Genomic DNA, 20,930 nt, shown 5'->3' on the forward strand with positions numbered 1-20,930 from the left:
ACTCGATCCGTCACTCCCCCAATCTCCCTGGCCGCATCCCGCTTTCGGAGCTGGTGTGCCAGCATCATGCTCGCCTTCTCCCCATATTCATACACCGCCCCCTGTGCTTTCCTCCACTGAGCTTCCGCCTTTCTGGTAGTCAATAGGTCGAACCTGGCCTGAAGGCTACGCCTCTCCCCCAGCAATCCCTCCTCCGGAGCCTCCGCATATCTCCTATCCACCCTCACCATCTCCCCTATCAGTCTCTCCCGCTCCCTCTGCTCCCCCCTCTCCCTATGGGTTCGGATGGAAATCAACTCCCCTCTAATCACCGCCTTCAATGCCTCCCAGACCGTCCCCACTCGGACCTCCCCGTTATCGTGGCCTCAAGGTACCTCTCAATACACCCCCGAACCGTCCCGGCCACCTCCTCATCTGCCAGAAGCCCTCCCTGGTCCCTCCCTTCCCCCAGCCCGAGGTCCACCCAGTGCGGGGCATGATCCGAAATGGCAATGGCAGAGTATTCAACATCTTCCACCCTCAAAACCAGCCCCCTGCTCAGGACAAAAAAATCAATCCTCGAATAGGCCTTATGCACGTGGGAGAAAAATGAGTACTCCCTTGCCCTTGGCCTCGCAAACCTCCAGGGATCCACCCCTCCCATCTGGTCCATAAATCCCCTCAACACCTTAGCCGCCGCTGGCCCCCTACCCGTCCGGGATTGGATCGATCCAATGGGGGATCCAGCACCGTGTTGAAGTCCCCCTCCCCCCCCAATGATCAGGCCCCCCACCACCAGGTCCGGAATGCGCCCAACATGCACCGCATAAACCCCGCATCGTCCCAATTTGGGGCGTAAACATTTACCAACACCACCCGCTCCCCCTACAGCTTACCACTCACCATCACATACCCCCCGCCACTGTCAGCCACCACCCTCAACGCCTCAAACGACACCCACTTTCCCACCAGGATCGCCACCCCCCGATTCTTCTAATCCAGCCCTGAATGAAATACTTGGCCCACCCATCCCTTCCTCAGCCGAACCTGGTCCGCCACTTTCAGGTGTGTCTCCTGGAGCATGGCCACATCCGCCTTCAGCCCCTTCAAGTGCGCAAACACCCGGGCCCGTTTGACTGGCCCATTCAGCCCCCTCACATTCCAGGTTATCAGCCAGATCAGAGGGCTCCCTGCCACCCTCCCCTGCCGATTAGCCATAACCCATCCCCTGCCCACCACTGGCCAGCGTCCCCCGCTCGGCCTGTTCCCCACGGTGGCAACTCTCCCCCCCCCCCCCCCCCCCCCCCCCCCCCCCCCCCCCCACCTCCCCCCCACCTCCCCCCCTGCATCCTCCGGTTCCTTCCTGGCCATTTCAGCAGCAATTAAACACAATTACATTATCATACAACATCCCCCATCTTTGACCCTCAGTTTGAGTCTAGTTTCTCGGCCTGCACAAAGGCCCACGCCTCCTCCGGGGACTCAAAATAATGGTGCCCACAGACGCGACGGCTGCAACATGCCAAACTTCACGCTCCGTCTGTGGAGCACCGCCTTCGTCCGGTTGAACCCGGCCCTCCGCTTAGCCACCTCCGCACTTCAGTCCTGGAAGATCCACACCTCCGTCTTCTCCCACTTGCTGCTCCGCTCCTTCTTGGCCCACCGGAGCACGCGCTCACGATCAACGAACCGGTGAAACCGCACCAACACCGCCTGTGGCGGCTCATTCGGCTTGGGCCTCCTAGCCAGAATTCTGTGGGCCCCCTCCAACTCCAGGGGCCCCTGGAAGGACCCAACTCCCATCAATGAGTTCAGCATAACGACCACATAGGCCGCCAGGTCTGACCCCTCCAGTCCCTCCGTGAGGCCCAGGATCCGCAAATCCTTCCACCTCGACCACTTGTCCAGCTCCTCGAACCGCTCCTGCCACCTTTTATGGAGCGTCTCGTGCATCTCCACCTTCCCCGCGATGGCCACATCCTCCCTTGCGGCGGCCTGCTGCTGCAGCTCCCGAATCGCGGCCCCCTGGGCTGTCTGAGTCTCCATCAGCTCTCTGGTGGTAGCCTTCAGCGACTCCAGCAGCTCCACCTTAAGCTCCTGGAAGCAGCGCAGCAGAGTCTCCTGCTGCACCTGCGCCCACTGCCTCAGCTCTTCGAGGGCTCCGCCGGCCGCCATTTTGTTTCTCTTCCCCCGCTTTTCCAGGGGCGCTTCCACTGTTTTTCTGCTTACCCCACTCCTGGTCCGGACCATAGGACCTTAGGGATCTACTCCACGTCGGGATTCGTCGACGAAGTTCCGTTGGGGGCCCTGAAAAGAGCCCCAAAGTTCGTTATTAGCGGGAGCTGCCGAACGTGCGGCTTAGCTCCACATTGCCGCCACCGGAAGTCAGGACCGAATTTTCTAAGCCGAGAAAACAACCAGCTGCTTCTCAGTTACCATGGGCTGAATCTTACAGGCTGCCACATTCCCAACTCCTTCTCCCGACAGAAAATGAAAGCAATCATAATTGTTTAGGAGTGAGACTTCCGTCCTCATTTGGGAGGAAGTCCCTACCCCAGACAGCTTTGACCAACCTGATTGGCTGGCAGCTATGAAGTCTCAGCAACACCAGGGGCGAAATTCTCCCCTACCCGGCGGGGCGGGGGGTCCTGGCATAGCGGAGTGGCACCAACCACTCCGGTGTCGGGCCTCCCCAAAGGTGTGGAATTCTCCGCACTTTTAGGGCCTAGGCCCGCACCGGAGTGGCCCCCGCTCCGCCGACCAGTGGCAACGGCTTTTGGCGTCACGCTGATCGGCGTCGGGGCTGGTCGAAAGAAGGTCAATGCCCTACACTGGGCCGCAATTGTGAAGTTGGCCCGCCTCCCCCCAAACCCCTTCCCCCCCCCAACCATCCCTTTACCCCCCACCCCTTCTTTCACACCTCTCCAAACCCTTCCTTCAACCCCCCCACCCTTCCTTCCCCCTGCACTGTTCCATCAAACCCCCCCTCCCCCCCAGCCCTCCCTTCAACCCCTCCAACCCTCCCTTCACTGGCCCATCCCAGTCGGCGTGAGTCCGCACATGCGCCGGAGCGTCAGAGGCCGCTGACGTCACCACCGACGCATGCGCGGTGGAGGGGGTCTCTTCCACCTCCGCCATGGTGGAGGCTGTGGCGGAAGAAAAAGAGTGCCCCAACGGCACTGGCCCGCCCACCAATCAGTGGGCCCTGATCGCGGGCCAGGCCACCGTGGGGGCACCACCCGGGGTCCGATCGCCCCGCGCTACCCCCCAGGACCCCGGGGGCCCACTTGCGCCACCAATCCCGCCGGCACAGAGGTGGTTTAAACCACGCCGGCGGGAGAGGCCTTCATCTGATGTGTATCGGCAACTATGAAGTGCTTGCCAGAATGTGCCCAGAAGCCTGACCACTACCATTGCCCACTGAGGTGCGAGTCTCTGCGTTACTGGAGGTGGGGATAACAGCTGTGACGCATTGGTGGTTGCATCCGCGGAGCTCTCCTCCAAGTGGTCTCAAGGGAGGCTGGGTGTGGGACAACACTGGATGGGCTGGCACTGTTGGCTGGAGGTCATGCGGGAGAACAAACACGTGGTCAGTGATAGGAATGGATCAGTCTGTTTGGCAATTATAACTCACATTTGACAGGTCATCCGGGTGGGTTCCGATGGATCCCTACTTCTGTGGCTTGCGCCGACCTCCGCGTTGGTGACTGCTGTGACCTCAGCGACCTCCATCAACTCCAGGGCCCATTCCTCGAAGGTGGTGAGGATTCTTATGTCCGGCACCCCGCCGCCAGTCTGAGCTCTCTCCCAATGGTTGTGGGATGGCTTCTCCTGCGGGGGACACAGAGAGGGCATCGTTATCCGTGCACGTTGTTCACCGTCGTGTGCGGGGTGATGGGGATGGGCCAGTGAAGGGAGGGCTGGAGGGGTTGAAGGGAGGGCTGGGGGGGTGGGGGTGGGGGTTGATGGAACAGTGCAGGGGGAAGGAAGGGTGGGGGGGTTGAAGGAAGGGTTTGGAGAGGTGTGAAAGAAGGGTTGGGGGTGTGAAAGAAGGGTTGGGGGGTAAAGGGATGGTTAGGGGGGGGAAGGGTTTTGGGGGGGAGGCAGGCCAACTTCACAATTGCGGCCCAGTGTAGGGCATTGACCTTCTTGGGGCACTGGAGGCCAGTCCTCCTGGTCCCCTTTCCCGAGCTGATGGCCTCTGCCACTTCATCCCAGGCTGCACTGGCTGCCTTGTGGCTCACCCACCGGGACCTTCGGGGGAGCAGGACATCCCTCCTGGCCTCCACTGCATCCAGAAGCCTCCCCAGGTCAGTGTCTTCTTGGTGCCATGGCTGTGAGCTGAGCGTGATTGGCTGATTAAGAGCTGTTTAAGCTGTTAGCGGGGAGGCTAGCGAATGTGGTCCTGGCGAATTGGCTGGCGAGCCTTCATTTGCGGCGGGGGACTCATTAAGTGGAACAATTAACATTGTATTGTGTTGCCGGTTTCGACGGGCTGAGTGCCGGGCAGTTCCTGCTCGCTACCACACTTAGAAAACTTTCCAGACAATCACACCCCATATTTATAGATTAAGTATGGGATTTTGGAGAGTTCTGGCTGCCAGACCCCAGCAAGGAGGGAGGTGGAGGAAGAGTGGGCCGCTGGAATTTGGTGGGGTCGCCGATTCTCCAGCCCGGATGGGCGAGCGGCCGCGTGGATATGACAGAGTCCTACCGGCGCCGTTCACCCCTGGTCGCTGCCGGCGGGAACTCTTCGCAAACATTCGGGAGGCGGCCTGTTGGGGGGGGGGGGGGGGTGGGGGGGGAGGGGCTACGTCCCCAGTGGGGGGGCCTTCGATGAGATGTGGCCCGCAATAGGGGCCCACCGATCTGTGGGCCGGCCTCTCCTCCACCCGGCCTACTTTCCTCTGCGGCCGGCCCCTGAACACCGACGCCATGTTGAGTCGGGGCCAGCAAGCGGAAGAAGTCCCCCGCGCATGCGCAGGTTGGCGTGGCCCAACTGTGCATGCACGGGTTGGCGCGGCGCCCATTTGACGCAGGGAAGGGAGGTTGGAGCAGCGTGAACTGCTCCAGTGCCGTGCTGGCCCCCTGTGGCGTTCACGACGGCGCGAACACTTGGGCTCCATTTGGGAGAATCGCCCCCCATACTGCCTTCCACATCTATTCCATTTGACAGGGTGTAGTTAGGGTACAAACACTAAAATAGAATGGGAACTGGGGGATTTACAGGGCAATATCATTTGAAATGTTGTCCCACTATGTTGTGAACTGAATAACATTGTCTGTCTAATGACTTAATTTCCTAAAATACCAACTGTTTAAATACATATTCGCACCCATATATTGATTTAAAATAATACAGTACTGATCATAGGAACAGGAGTAGGAAATTCGGCCCAGCAAGTCCACTCTGCCATTCAATTCGATCATGGATGATCATCTATCTTTCCTGCACTATCCCCATATCCCTTGATGTCATTAGTATCCAGAGATCTATCGGTTTCCGTCTTGAGCATGCTCAATGATTGGTCATCCACAGTTCTCTGGGTTAGAGAACTCCAAACATTCATTTACAGGGCAATCTTTCATTCTCGCTCCACAGTATAAATATTTCCCACTCTCTCTGTCTGTTAGCTTTGACAAAGAGTCATTGGGCTCAAAACATTAGCTCTTTTCTCGCCTTACAGCTGCTGCCAGACCTGCTGAGATTTTCCAGCATTTTCTCTTTCATTTCAGATTCCAGCATCCACAGTAATTTGCTTTTATCCAAACATTCATCACCCTTTGAGTGATTGGTAGCAGCGTCACCAATCTGAGTCATTGTGAACAGAACTTGAATATATACATAATGAGACAATGGGTGCCATCTAATGCCCTCATTGCGCCCGACTCAGTGACCCGATGAGGCTATTAAATTTGCGAAGGTTTGACAATACCTCGTGAGACGTCATGATCTGGATCTTGCCTTTTTTGGGCGTGATCCAAATTAACATATTTAAGTGAGCCATTAGGCTCATTTAAATATGTCTGTGCCACATTCACCCAAGGCCCGGAACTAACAGCCTAACCTGTGAGACCTTGCCATGATACCGTTTAGCACAAAGGTGACCCAGGCATAATGAAAATGAAATGAAAATGAATGAAATGAAAATCGCTTATTGTCACGAGTAGGCTTCAATGAAGTTACTGTGAAAAGGCCCTAGTCGCCACATTCCGGCGCCTGTCCGGGGAGGCTGGTACGGGAATCGAACCGTGCTGCTGGCCTGCTTGGTCTGCTTTAAAAGCCAGCGATTTAGCTGAGTGAGCTAAACCAGCCCCTAAAAGCACCTGGGGAGATCTTCCTGGCCATTGGAAGCCCCCTGGGCAGGGTGGTACACTGGCACGCCAGCTAGCACCTGGGTACTTGGCACTGTCAGCCTAGCACCTTGGCAGTGCCACCCAGGTGTCACTGTCAGGCTGGCAGGGGCACTGCCACGGTGACAAGCTGGATGTGCCAAAGTGCCTGGGTGCCAGGTTTTCTGTGCCAGGGGGTGCCCTGCCCTTAAGAGGTGGGATGAGAGGGGGTGCCCCAATCAGTGAGTTATCTTCCTGCACTGACAAGCTCAGTTCTTCAGTGCAGGAAATTAGTTGAGTGCGGCCTCGACTGGGCATTCCCAACCGAGGCTAAAAATAAATGGCAGAGTCCTGTTAGATAGTGGTACCGTTCTCGGATCCGGGAAACACCCCGTCAGATGCACCCAAAACAGGACTGTGTTTTCTTGCCTGTTAAATCGCGCCCTAGTACTGATGGGAATTGAAATGCAATGAGGAGATATGCAGGCATTTAAATTTTTTTCCAATGATTGAAGTGCAGGGGAGAATTGTGGAAAAAACAAAACCATGTAGAACTGGACATTGTATAAATTTTGAAAATGATTAATTGAATAATACAGGTCATTCCAATGGTAAAATGAAATTGATATTTTTCAAACACTATCTGGCTTTTATCCCAAAATATTTTTTACATTCCTTCATCCTGATCTGGAGAAGACAGACAGCAGTTAAGTTGTTTACAATCGTTAGAGTTATCCATCCCATGATTTTGTCTTTTGTGGCTCTATTGTTTTGTGCCCATAAATTTGACATGCCACTTACTCGTGTAGCACAGATACAATTCGTAAATTGTTGGATTAGAGAGAACAAGATTAATGTCTGCAGTTTTAGGGGAAATTTAATTTGAGTCAATTATCACAGAACATTAATACAAAAGCAAAATACTGTGACTGCTGGAAGTCTGAGGTGGAAACAAAAAGTGCTGGACATACTCAGCAGGTCAGGCTGCATCTATGAAGAACAACATTTATCCTTTTACCTCCTTCCATCCCATCGGACAGATCCTTAATCCTTCTTTCCAGGTAAAAAGGCAACTTACTTGTACTTTTCAACTTAATATACCACATTCACTGCTCACAATTTAGTCTCACGTACACTGGGGAGACTAAATAGAGATTGCTGATCGCTTCGTGGAACACCTCCATTCAGTCCACAACTGTGACCCTGAACTCTGGTCACCTGTCATTTTACCTCTTTGCCCCACTCTGATCTCTTTGCCCTTGACCTCTTACATTGCTCAATGGACGTTCAAGGAGCAGAACCATACCTTTTGATCAGGCACTCTGCAGCCTGCTAAATTCGACATTGAGTTGGACATTCTCAGACGTTAACCATTGTCCTGATTTTTATGTGATGTGGAGATGCCGGTGATGGACTGGGGTGAATCACCTGAGGAAGGAGCAGTGCTCTGAAAGCTAGTGATTCGAAACAAGCCTGTTGGACTTTAACCTGGTGTTGTAAGACTTCTTACTGATTTTTACACACAGCAGCTGCTGATAATGATCGCTGTTGCCATTTTTAAACCAATTCTAGACCCACCCTTTGTTTTCCTTGTCCCATCACCCTTTGCCTTGCACCATCATCCCTTTTGTCATTTATCTCTCCTGCCCATCACAGACCTTCCTTTTTGTTTTTTGCTCCTTTCAACACTTTCTCTGCCTCAGTGTTTGCTAAAACCTGTTACCTTGGTAACTTTTTCCAATTCTAATGAAAGGTTATCGACCTGAAATGTTGGGCCTTATTTTTATCTTTGAGGTGAGAATCAGGAGTAAGGACATTTTCTGATGTCGCAATCCTCCCTCTGACCTGGCTATTTGCATTATGGGGTGGTGGGGAATGTCCTGAAGTTGGGCTTTCTGCCAGCAGACCTGAGGTGGATGTAGAGTAAAGGGTTAACGTAACAATAGCTACTGAGCATGTGCTTATGGAATTATGTAATAATGATGTGACGCAGAAGGGAATGAGGAGAATGTGAGAGAAAAGCAATTGTTCTGTTGTAGTGCCCTGTAATCCAGTACATAGTTACATATATAAATAGAAGTTACTTTGAGAAAGGATCTATCCCTCCAGTCAGATACATTGCTAAGAGTAAGGTAGCCAACATCTTCCAAGTTGACCAGGAATAGTAATTAATAATTGAACCCTATTGTTTGGCTGACATTTGTGAGTACGGAATTTTAAAAGTATAAGAAACCCTGCCAGATAAGATTTGACGCTGAGCAAAGCAGTACAACTTCAGCTTGGTAGGCCGAAATGTGTAAACAAAACCAAGTGTTTGTAAAGGGTGATAATAATAAGAATAATCTTTACTGGCGTCTCAAGTAGGCTTACATTTACGCTGCATGAAGTTTTTGTGAAAATCCCCTAGTCGTCACATTCCGGCGCCTGTTCGGGTACACAGAGGGAGAATTCAAAATGTCCAATTCACCTAACAAGCACGTCTTTTGGGACTGTGGGAGGAAACCCGAGCACCCAGGGGAAACCCACGCAGACACTGGGAGAATGTGCTGACTCCGCACAGACAGTGACTCCATCTGAGAATTGAACCCGGATCCCTGGCACAATGTTAACCACTGTGCTACCTGTGACATTATGTAGAATGTCTAGCATATAAATTGATCACTAGATGGAGCTGAGAACTATAAAAAGGATTGACTCTCAGGCTTCTGGGAGAGTGTAGGAGAGAGTGGGAGAGAGTGTAGGAGAGAGTGAGAGAGAGTGTAGGAGAGAGCAGAATACAGTTTAAGACAGAGTGCATGATACAAGTATTAATATAGTCTATATTATAGTTTAATAGATTATTGCTTGCTATAGGAGTAAGTGGCCGAGCTGTATATTAAGTAGTGTAATAAATGTTAGCTTTGTTATTGAACTTAGCATGTGGGGTCTTTGTGAACACTACGATGTCCATCCTGAGAATAAGAAACACAAAGAACACCACGCTACTGTGCCGCCTAAGCGAGAAATCCTGTGGGAAAAAAGACATTCAGTTTATTGGGTGCAAATCTAAAAGTGCATCACAGCAGCAACCAGAGAAGTGGATTGAAAGAGCACCAAAGGCTATTTTGCAATATCCCCACTGTGGCGGGAGGGAGGTCCACAGGTACAAAGAATGACCCGTCCGAACCACAGAATGTCAAGGACGTAGCAAAGTCGATCAAACAATGAGCGGGATCTACTGTTCACATTGGCAGGATATTTCAGTCCCACCGATGCACATGGGTTTCCTGGCGATGAGGGATGCAGTGAGTAGGAAATCCCATTGAAAATGGCGGGACAAGAAAATCTCGCTGGCGGGCTCTTCCTCCGCTGAAAAACAGGTGGTGGGTTGCGCAGTAAATCGTGGCCAATCTGTCATTCAAAAAAGCCTGTGTTTGCAAAGCAACCAAGCAAAATCCTTTAAAGGAAACTCTGCACAGGAAGTTGGCTCAGTGAAATCAAAGAGAACAATGCCAATACTGTCCTGCTAACATTGATGTCAATGGGCATCATACAGAATTTAAATTGGATACAGGAGCTGGAACCTCAGTTCTGCCTGATGGAGTTAAGTGGCTGTAAAAAATTAAAACTTCAGGGACAAGGAGTAATCAAGGTCAGTTTGATGCAACATTAAGGCACAGAGATGAGACATATATGTCATTCAAAACCAGGCCTGCTCCTTGTTAAGCAAAGAAGCTGGTATAGCTCAAAACCTAATCCTTAAATTTGAAGAAATCAATGATTTAGAAGAAGTTAAATATTTTTGACAAGTAAGTCGCGACTGTCATGAACTTAACCACTCAATATTTGCCAGCGATGGCATGGAAGTTGCAAAAGGTTCAGGAGGCTCAAATGTGTAATGAGGAATGTGTGCAGATTTGCACAGACTGCCTCGATGAAGAGTCGAAGTATGTTCACAGCAACCCCATCCTGAGGCAGTGCTTTAAACAACGTCACTACATCATTGATGACCTTTTGAGTTATGATGAGCGGCTGGTGGTTCCATGAACTCTGCCTGGAGATCCTCCAAAGTTCACAGAGGCATCCTTGGGCCAACAGAGAAGTGAAGAGAGGGATCCTTACCATTAAAAGCCTCTTCAGAAATAGCAAAGATTTTGATTTTACCTCCCTCAGCTACCACTCTATGGTATTGCCAAATGGCTTCGTCCAAGGTGAGGTTTTGACAGGCAATAAGTCAAGAACCCAAATTCTTTCCCTTCCTCACTCATTGAGTTTGGAATGAACAGATTCTCAACAGCCTCGAAAGGAACTGTAAAAACAGAGATTTGGGGAGCTGTGTAAGACGATTGGTACATAGCATGCAAGGATAAAGAACTGGGCGGTGATGTCGAGTAAAGGCGTAACTCTAAGACTACTCTAACAATGATGTGGAGATGCCAGCATTGGACTGGGCTGGGCACAGTAAGAAGTCTTACAGCTCCAGGTTAAAGTCCAACAGGTTTCTTTGGTTTCACTAGCTTTCGGACTGTAGCTCCTTCATCAGGTGAGTGATGAATTGATGAAGCAGCTACTCTCTGAAAGCTAGTGATTCCAAAGAACCCCATTGGAATTTAACCTGGTGTTGTAAAACTTCTTACTGTACTCTAACAATGGCTACTGAAGATATGCCGATGTCACATACAAGGGAATGTGGAAAATCTGAGAGTCAAATGGTTGCTCTGACCTAGTGTTTATAATCCTGTACGTAGTTGAGTATGTAAAAAGAAGCTACTTTGAAAAAGGATCTTTCCCTCCAGCCAGATGTTTTTCTCAGAGTAAGACACCCAACATCTAACAACAAGAGCAGGGATGGAGCTGTGTTGGTGTAGAGGCAGCAGGGTTAATAGGCCCACCTCCTCTCTATGAGACTTCCGTCCAATTCTGGAGATGATCATGAGGTCCCATAGCCCTCAATCCCTATCACCCTCACCTCCATACCACCCCCAACTCTTCATACCATCTCATACCCACCCTACCCGCTAATATCATGCAACAAATGCAGCTGAGGAAACTGAGGGCAAATGTGAGAGTTTGGAATTGGTTTTTACTCCACTACAGGGAAAGGAGCTACCTTGATGAGTATCTAGTAGTGGTTAAGGTCTATTCTATGACTCAGGTTTAAAATAATGTACAAATTGGTGGGACAGTTAATAAAATATATTAAAAAGCAACATAAATAAGTACATAATATTATTAAGTAATTAATTAAAACACATTAAGGATGACAGGACAGGTGATGTGTCAAGACTGCAGCATGTGGGAGCACCTGGATACCATTGTGATCCAGGGCAAACACATCTGCAGTATGTTTGTAGCTTGAGGTAATTCAGCTCAGATTCATTGAACTGGAGCCTGAGCTGCAGGCACATCAAGGAGGGGAAGGCCTTCACACTACCTATGAAAGGGTCTTCTGATTTGTTGAATGGTCAGGGACAGGAGAGCATGACTGTGAGTGAGGCAGGAAGGGGGCCTAGAGGGCAGGAGTGTCAGCCTCTGCAATTGTCCAATAGATTTGAGGTTCTCTCAGCTTCTTTGGATGAGAGTGGGGGGCAAATGGGCAAATTGGCCATGACACCATAGTACAGGAAGCCATTCAAGTGAGGGGATCAAAAAGGAATGTAATGATAGAAGGCGGCAATATAGTGAGAGGGATTGATACTGGTCTCTGCAGCAAAGAGCGTGAGTCCAGATAGCTGTGTTGCCAGGGTTTGGAACATCAGTTGAGGGCTGGAGAGGAACTTCCAGTTGTAGGGGGAGGATCCATTTTTCATGGTGCATGTAGGTGCCTGTTATAGCCCCAATGAGACCCATGGGATGACGAGATTGATCTCCCATGGGGCTCGTTGAGTTAGAGATCACCCACTGAGAGGCGGAGTGGGATCATTAATTCCTTTTTTAAAATAAATTTGGAGTACCCAATTTTTTTTCCATTTAAGGGGCAATTTAGCATAGCCAATCCACTTACCCTGCACAACTTTGGTTATGGGGGTGAGACCCACCCCACGGTTGACACGGGGAAATGTGCAAACTCCACACGGATAGTGACCCGGGGCTGGGATTGAACTCGGATCCTCAGTGATCTGAGGCAGCATTGCTAACCACTGAGCCACAGTGCTGCCCCCAGGCTCAATGAATACGTGATTTGAAGACTGCTGTGGTAGAAGTGGGTTGTGGTTTGTGAGGTACTGGCACCCATAGAGGCAAATTGGGGCTCTACTATTTGAATGATCTACACCTGAACCATAATGGGATCAGTGTTCTTGTGAACCATATAACTAGGGAAGTAGAGAGGGCTTTAAACTGAACTCTAGTTTCCCTTCTTTCCTTTTTACAAGATTTCCAATCAGGCAATTTTTGTAAATGAAAGGCCTGGCTAGTCCACAATATTATTTTCATGTCTAGTTGGCAAGCTGGAAATCAGCTTGCTGTTGCAGCGTGTGTTCCGGCATTCATATTGAAATTAAATATTTAGGTGAAGAGTTTCACTGTTTTTTCACTCTGATCAGTAACCTTCATGAAGACTTTACACAAGGGCAGCACAGTGGCGCAGTGGGTTAGCCCTGTTGCCTCATGGCGCCAAGGTCCCAGGTTCGATCCTGGCTCTGGGTCACTGTCCGTGTGGAGTTTGCACATTCTCCCCGTGTTTATGTGGGTTTTGCCCCCACAACGCAAAGATGTGCAATGTACGTGAATTGGCCACGCTAAATTGCCCTGTAATTGGAGAAAATGAATTGGGTACACTAAATTTTAAAAAAATGAAGACTTTACACAAATTGAGTGCACAGAATATAATGAGAGAAAATATAAGTTTAATATTTTGTATTTTTGTTCTCTTCTCTAAATGTTTCTCGGCAGAGAATGAAATGAAATACTTTGTTCTGAATCTTCCATCATTCTATTGAACCATTTTTCTCCTTTATAAATAACAGGACACCACCGACTATGTTGCATATGTGGCAAAGGACCCAGTGAATCGTCGAGGTAGTGAATGATTTTATATGTTTTTAGATTGTCACTCATTAAATTTCCATTTCTATAGAATTACACTAAGCTGAACATGAGAAAAGATTTCCTCAGAATTATACTCACCCCAAATTTGAGAAAACGTTTATAAGAGTGGATTTCAAATCCCTCCATGGTCTCAGTGCTCCCTACATTTGTAATCTCCTCCATGCCGACAATCCTCCAAGATGTCTGCACTCCTCTAATTGTAGTCTCTTGTGCACCCCCAATTTTAATTTCTCCACCCATTGGTGGCCATGCCTATAGCTGCCTAAGTCCTAAGTTATGGAATTCCCTCCTATTCCTCTCCACCTCTTTATTCCACTTGCCTCCTTTAAGATGTTCCTTGAAGGCCATTTATTTTTTGTTATCTGACCTAATGTCTTGTTATGCCATACTTTGTTTTACAATGGTAGTGTGAAGCGTGTGGGGCAGTTCATTATGTTAAAGGTACAAAATCAATGTAAGTTAATAATAATGATGGCATTCTATTCAAGAAAATCGTTCGAAGCCCTGAAAACTGAATTGTACTGTAACTTACATCAAAAAAAATCATCAAGTCTAAGTAATCAGATTAAAAATGTGCAAACATGTTACAATCATGCAGTAACAAAATTAGACAAGCAAATTCAACAGGTAACAGGGAAAGAGGATGCCCCTCCTCCTGTCTACTGCCTGCAGCAGGCCATCCAAGGCAGCAAGACAGAAGCTTTGTGTTTTTTCAGCCATTTGTCTCCTGGTGTTTGCAGCCAGAGTGCACCACCCCTTTAAGAAATGCTGGTTGTATTTAAGTAGCATTGTAGATGTCCAATATCCCTCCAGGATAGTATTTCTGTAGTATCATTAATAAACACCCAAGTCAATTGCAACAGGTGCGTACAGTACTTAATTCTGGGTGCAATCAAATATCTAGGCCATGCCTCATGCTGCCTGATGTTATTCTACATCATGTATCTCTCCAATACAATACATATTAGCAAAGGGAAGTTCTTCTGATTTTCTTGATGGCTTATTGGGTAAATATTCCATGTAAGATAACCATCCTTAAAGCATAGGAACAGAAGTAGGCCCTTCTGCCCCATCATCCTGTTCTGCCACTCAGTTAGATCATGGCTAATTTGTACTTATTTCTATTTATCTGCCATTGATCTATAATCCCTTGATTATAATTCTCCTCCCACACCATAATCTCTTCATACACTTAACTAACCAAAGTTAGTCTTCTATAGTCTTGAGGTTATAAGGCATGCAAAATATCAACTGGCCCAGCATTCAAAGGCTGTTTGGAATTGGGAGACTGGGTCACGGGGTTAAAGGGGATAGGGTGGAGACATGGGGCTTAAGTAGGGTGCTCTTTCCAAGGGCTGGTGCAGACTCTATGGGCTGAATGGCCTCCTTCTGCATTGTAAATTCTCTGATTCCATGATTCAGTTCCATGATTGCACTAACCTTCATGTGAAAAACTGCTTCTTGATTTCATTCCCAAATGACCATGTTCAATTATTAGGGTTTTGTCCCCTTGTTTTGGATTCCCCCACCTGAGTAGTTTCTCTGCAGCTTTATTGCTGAATTTGTCTATCGATTCAAATTTCTCAAACAGATTATCCCTTCTAACACCAAGGGAAACTACTCATGTTTATGCATACTATTCTCATAATTTAATTATTTTATACTTGTTACCTATTATTTTGGTGAATCTGTGCTACATTTTCTCCAAGGCCAATACATCCTTCGTGAATCCAGCACCCAGGACTGAACTCTGTACTTCAAATGATATCTGAGCAAGGTTCTGTGCAAATGAAGCACAACTTCTTTTGTATTCTAACCCTCATGAGATAAAGGCTAACACTGCATTAGTCTTTTTGATTAAATATTTGTGCTTGCACACTAGCTTTTACTTGGAATACCAAATCCCTTTGCTCCTTCATATTTTGTCCTGGCTCAATGTTAAAATAATTTCCAATTTTTCTTCCTTGCATTTATTCAAGTATTATTCTGATTATTATAGTACATTCCCTTTATCCTTACTCTCCATCTGCCACCTCCCAACTAATTATCAACTCATGTCCAAAGGTTACCTTCAACTTCATGTTTTGTTTTATTTGCTAACAATCTTTTATGCAGCACCATATCAAATGCTTCCTGGAAGCTCTTATAGGCAACATCCATAGATACTGCTCTGTTAGTGACCTCATCAAAACATTCAACTTGTTTAGTCAGAAATGGTCTTCTCTTCATAAATCCATGCTGACTTGTTGATCAGACTATACCTGTTTAAATGCTCCGTCACTGTCCCCGATGATAGATTCTCGTAATTTACTCACAACTGAGGTTAAATTGACAACATCATAGTGTCTGGGTAACTGCCTCCTTCCTGTCTTAAATAGCGGAGTGACATGACAGTTTTCCAACATGTTTAATGTCCTTTGGGGAAGCCACTCAGATATAAAGTCTGTTAAAAAGTCTAAAAGGAATAAAATTAAACGGACCACTCGGCATCGACCTAGGAATCGGAAATGACAACAGCACACCTAGCCAGCAAAGTCCTCCTTACCTACAGTTGTCTCTCACACTACTCAAGCAACAGCCTGACATTGTCATGTTCATGGAATTATACCTTATAGATAATGTCCCTTATACTACCATCACCATCCCTAAGTGCGTCCTGCCTATAGGCAAAAGTGGCAGCACAGTGGTGTAAAGTCAAGATGGAGTTACCCAGGGAGTCCTCAACATCGACTCCAAACCTGATGACGTCTCATGGCATCAGGTCAAACATAGGCAAGGAAACCTCCTGCTGATTACCGTGTACCGTCTTTCCTCAGATGATGAATCAGTACTCCTCCATGTTGAGCATCACTTGGAGGAAGCATTAAGAGTGGCATGGGTGCAATATGTACTCTGGGTGGGGAATTTCAATAGCCATCGGCAAGAGTGGCTCAGTAGCACCAGTACAGACTGAACTAGCTCAGTCGTAAATGATATAGCTGTTGGACTGGATCTGAGGTAAGCGGTGAGGGAACCAACAAGAGGAAAAGCATTCTTGACCTCAAACTCAGGAAATCTGCTTATTGCAGATGTATCCATGACAGTATCCATAGGTGTGACCACTGGACAAAGTCCAATGGCAACAAAGTCCAGTCTTCGCATTGAGGATAACTTCCATCATGTGTGGCATTACCACCATACTAAATGAGACAGATTTTGAACAGATCTCAAAAATCAAGCTGGGCAATTATGAGACACTGTGGGCCATCAGAATTGTGTTCAACCCCAATCTGTAATGTCATGTGAGGGTCCCTTTAAGAAAAGTGAGTTTCATCAAATGGCTGCAGTGATGTCATTGTGTGGGTGGAGCTGGGCTGTGATTCTGTCTTTTACTTTCGTTTTGAGCTGGAAGCTGCTTTGTGGCTCTGAGCTTTTTGGTTGCGTTTTCAGTTGGGAGCTGCATTCGAACAAAGAAGGAATATTTTTGGTCTCTCTCGCTCTCTGCATGCTAAAGAATGTCTCCACACCACTTGATAACTTCAAACTTCCTGTTTTCTGTAAGGAATTCAAACCTATGGTTTTGTATGAAAAGGGTGTTTGGCTTATGGATGTTGTTAGGAAAGTTACTAGGGTTACCTATAGAGTACTGAATCTTTGGGGGGTATTTGTGTTGGTAGTTGATAAGATGTTTACTGTGTGTTTATAAAACTTGAATCATAGAATAAACATTATTTTGTTCAAAAATACTTAAGATCCCTATTGCATAACACCTGGAATGTGCGCCCTTGTGCTCCTCATAACCAAAATCTATTAAAAGTTGTAGGTCAGGTGAACTCCATGATATACTTTGGTGTTCTCTAAACCCTGGCCCATAACAGTAAGTTCATAGTCTAGCATATCCCCCACTCTACCATTACCACCAAGCCAGGGTTCAATGAAGAGTGCAGAAGAGCATGCCAGGAGCAACATCGGGCGTGCAGAAAAATGAGGCATCAACCTGGTGAAGCTACAACACAGGAACACTTGCATACCAAACAGCACAAGCAGCAAGTAATAGACAGAGCAAAGCAATTCCACAAACAAGGGATCGGATCTACGCCCTGCAGTCCTGTCACATCTATGTGAATGGTGGGGGACAATTAAATAATTTACTAGAGCAGGAGGTTCCACAAATATCCCTATCCTCAATGATGATGAGAGGGAGAACCTAGCATTTCAGTGCAAATGATAAGCCTGAAATATTTGCAACAATCTTCAGCCAGAAGAGCTGAGTGAATGATCCATCTCTGCCTCCTCTGGAGGACCCCATCATCACAGATGCCAGTCTCCAGTCAATTGGATTCACTCCACATGATATCAAGAAATGACTGAAGGCACTAGATACCAGAAAGGCAATGGGTCCTGGTAATATTCCAGCAATAGTACTGAGGATTTGTGCTCCAAAACTAGCTGTGCCAAGCTGTTCCAGTACAGCTACCATGCTGGCATTTACCCGGAAATGTGAAAAATTGTCCATATATGCCCTGTGCACAATGCAGGGCATCTCCAGCTAAGCCAATTACTGCCTTAGCAGTCTACTCTCGATCATCAGTAAATTGATGGAATGGGTCATCTGCAGTGATATTAAGCAGCACTTGCTTAGTACTGATGTTCAATTTGGGTTCCACCACAGCCACTCAACTCCTGACCTCATTACACCCTTGGTTCAAATGTGGACAAAATATTCCAGAAGTGAGGTGAGAGTGACTGTCCTTGACATCAAAGAAGTATTTGACCAGGTGTGGCATCAAGGAGCCCTTGGAAAACTGGAGTCAATGGAAATCAGGGGATAAACTCCCCATTGGTTGGAGTTGGAGGTCAATAATCTTAGTTCCAGGACATCACAGCAAGAGTTCCTCAGTGTAGCGTCCTGGGCCTAACAATCCTCAGCTCCTCCATCTAGCAAATGGGCTGCTTTGTCTTGGATGATGTCGAGCTTCTTGAATATTGCTGGAGTCCCACTAATCCAGGCAAGTGAAGAGTATTCCATCACACTCCTAACTTGTGGCTTGTAGATTGTGGATAGGCCTTTGGCAGTTAGGAGGCGGGTAATGACCATTTCCAACAAGAGTGAATCTAATCATCGCCCCTTGACATATAATGGCATTACAATTGCTGAATCCCCCACTGTCAAGATCCTATAGGTTACCATTGATCAGAAACTAACTGGACTATCCACATAAATACTGTGACTACAAGAGCAGGTCAGAGGCTGGAATCTAGCAGCAAGTAACCCACCTCCAAGCAACCCACCTCCAGGAGAGGGTGCCGCCCAGGATGGGAGACCTGCAGGAGAATGGATATGTGGGGCGAAATTCTCCAACCCCACGCAGGGTCGGAGAATCGGCCGGCGGCGCCGATATTGCCGCTCCCGCCATGTTAAAAATTCTCCCACCTGCCATAAAACGGCGTTCTTCAAATCCCGCCGCCCGCCTCGGAGAACGGCTGGCGCTGGCGGGATGCCATTGTTTTTTTAAGCTTTTTTATTCACCGGCCCGGATGGGCCGAAGTCCCGCCGACGTGGCCACGGGTCACGTCGGCGAAAATCAAAGTAGGTTTACAAGGGCGTCAACCATTGATGATGGTTGACGCCGTTCAGTTACCTACATCGAGTGCGGGGGGGGGGTAGGGGTGGGGGGGCAGGGGGGTAGGGGTGGGGGGGCAGGGGGGTAGGGGTGGGAGGGGTGGGGGGGTAGGGGTGGGGGGGTGGGGGTAGAGGTACGGGGGTAGGGGTAGGGGGGGTAGGTGGGTAGGGGTACGGGTAGAGGTAGGGGGGTAGGGGTAGGGGGCAGCGGCGTGCAGAGGGGGGGGGGGGCGACGGTGCGTTGGCCCCGAGCATCCATTGGATGGGGGCATCAGCAGATCTTCCTCAAGGCTCCCCTTCCTCCCAGCTGCCTTGTCTTTGTTTGAGAGAGAGGGAGATTGTGGGGACAGACAGAGAGAGAGAGACAGAGAGAGGGAGCCCCGTCCATTCTCTGGCTGAGAGCAGGGCTTTGGTGAGTATATTGCAATCTGCCTAAACCCAGGAATATTGCCTGGTTAGAATGCAGAGGGAAATCCTGGGATCCCGGGGTGGGAGATGTGTCTGGATTTGTCTATTTCTGCTTCAGCCTCTGCGATTTCAGGTCAGTTTCACAACAACAGGAAAAATGCGCGGAGAGAGAGGGAAAAACTTTTGGCAAAGTTTCTGGGTTCTGCCTTTATATTTCACAGCGCAGAAAGGGTTCTGCGCTGTGAATTATAAAGGCACCTTTTCTAATCCTGGGGAGAAACAACCTTTTGAAGAGTCTGAGGAAATAAGCAGGAATTTGGATTAATTCTGCCTCCCCACCCCCTGGGCCTCTTTCTCCTCCCTCCCCCTTTCTCCTCTCTCTCTCACACATTCTCTTCATCCTGCCCTTTGTTCCAGAGCTATTTGATCCCCCTGTGCACTGGCACAGATTTACAGTGCGGTTTAGGTTCTGTGTTTACCCCAGGTGTGGGGGCGGGGAAAAGAGGGAGGGTTTGGCATTCCTCAGGGGCACTGCATTGAACCACCCCCACCCAGTGGCGTGCAGAGGTCTGGTGATGCCCAGGGCAAATCCTGATTGTATGCCCCAAAGACTCAAGTAGCACCCCCCCCCCCCCCCCCCCCCCCCCCCACCCCCCACTTTATGTGCATGGCAATAGCACTCGTCTTAAAGCAAGGTCAGTCTTGCATTGTGTCATTATAGTTCCTCCGATGCCACACTTTTGAATGCATTTCACAACGCTCTCACTGGGGCCAAGGGACAGCAAAATCCTTCAGGCAGTTACACCGACAAACGTGTTTCCTTGTGACATGGATAACTGCACAAAATAAATTTGGTCAGAGACCGTTTAACTTTTATTAAAACCTGGTGTGGACAAACTCAAAGACATCTCCGGCTGGAAACTCCAGGAAGGAGAAACGTGCGGGCCTGGGGGGTGGGGGGTGGGTGGACAGGGGCTCTGATGTGATGCCTCCCAAAGCAACTAGCTAGTACCTGATGCCCAGACCCAAACGTAAGAACAATTATATTGGTGCATTATAGAAGATCACCCACTCCCCTCCACGTGGATGAGGTTAGATGGAGGATGATTTGGGAGGGGGGTGGGGGTGGTTCAATGCAGTGCCCCTGAGGAATGCCAAACCCTCCTTCTTTTCCCCGCCCCCACACCTGGGGTAAACACAGAACCTAAACCGCACTGTTAATCTGTGCCAGTGCATGGGTTTAGGCAGATTGCAATATACTCACCAAAACCCTGCTCTCAGCCAGAGGACGGACGGGACTCCCTCTCTCTGTCTCTCTCTCTCTGTCTGTCCCCACAATCTCCCTCTCTCTCTCTCTCTCTCTCTCTCAAACAAAGACAAGGCAGCTGGGAGGAAGGGGAGCCTTGAGGAAGATCTGCTGATGCCCCCATCCAATGGATGCCCGGGGCCAACGCACCATCGGCTCCCCCCCTCTGCGTGCCGCTGCCCCTACCCCTACCCCCCTACCCCTACCCCCTATCCCTACCTCTACCCCCACCCCTACCCTCCCCCACCCCTACCCCCCCCACCCCCCCCACCC

General features: G+C 48.8%; 1 protein-coding gene across 1 annotated transcript in view; it reads left to right on the forward strand.

The window, feature by feature from the left end:
• shc3 (SHC (Src homology 2 domain containing) transforming protein 3) overlaps positions 1-20,930 on the forward strand; it is a 279,288-nt gene that overhangs the window by 175,315 nt on the left and 83,043 nt on the right. The window contains exon 6 of the mRNA XM_038804769.1: positions 13,260-13,311. Within this exon, the coding sequence (XP_038660697.1) occupies positions 13,260-13,311 (52 nt within the window). The remainder of the gene's footprint in view (positions 1-13,259; positions 13,312-20,930) is intronic.

The sequence above is a fragment of the Scyliorhinus canicula genome, chromosome 8, assembly GCF_902713615.1.
Source record: "Scyliorhinus canicula chromosome 8, sScyCan1.1, whole genome shotgun sequence".
NCBI lineage: Eukaryota > Metazoa > Chordata > Chondrichthyes > Carcharhiniformes > Scyliorhinidae > Scyliorhinus > Scyliorhinus canicula.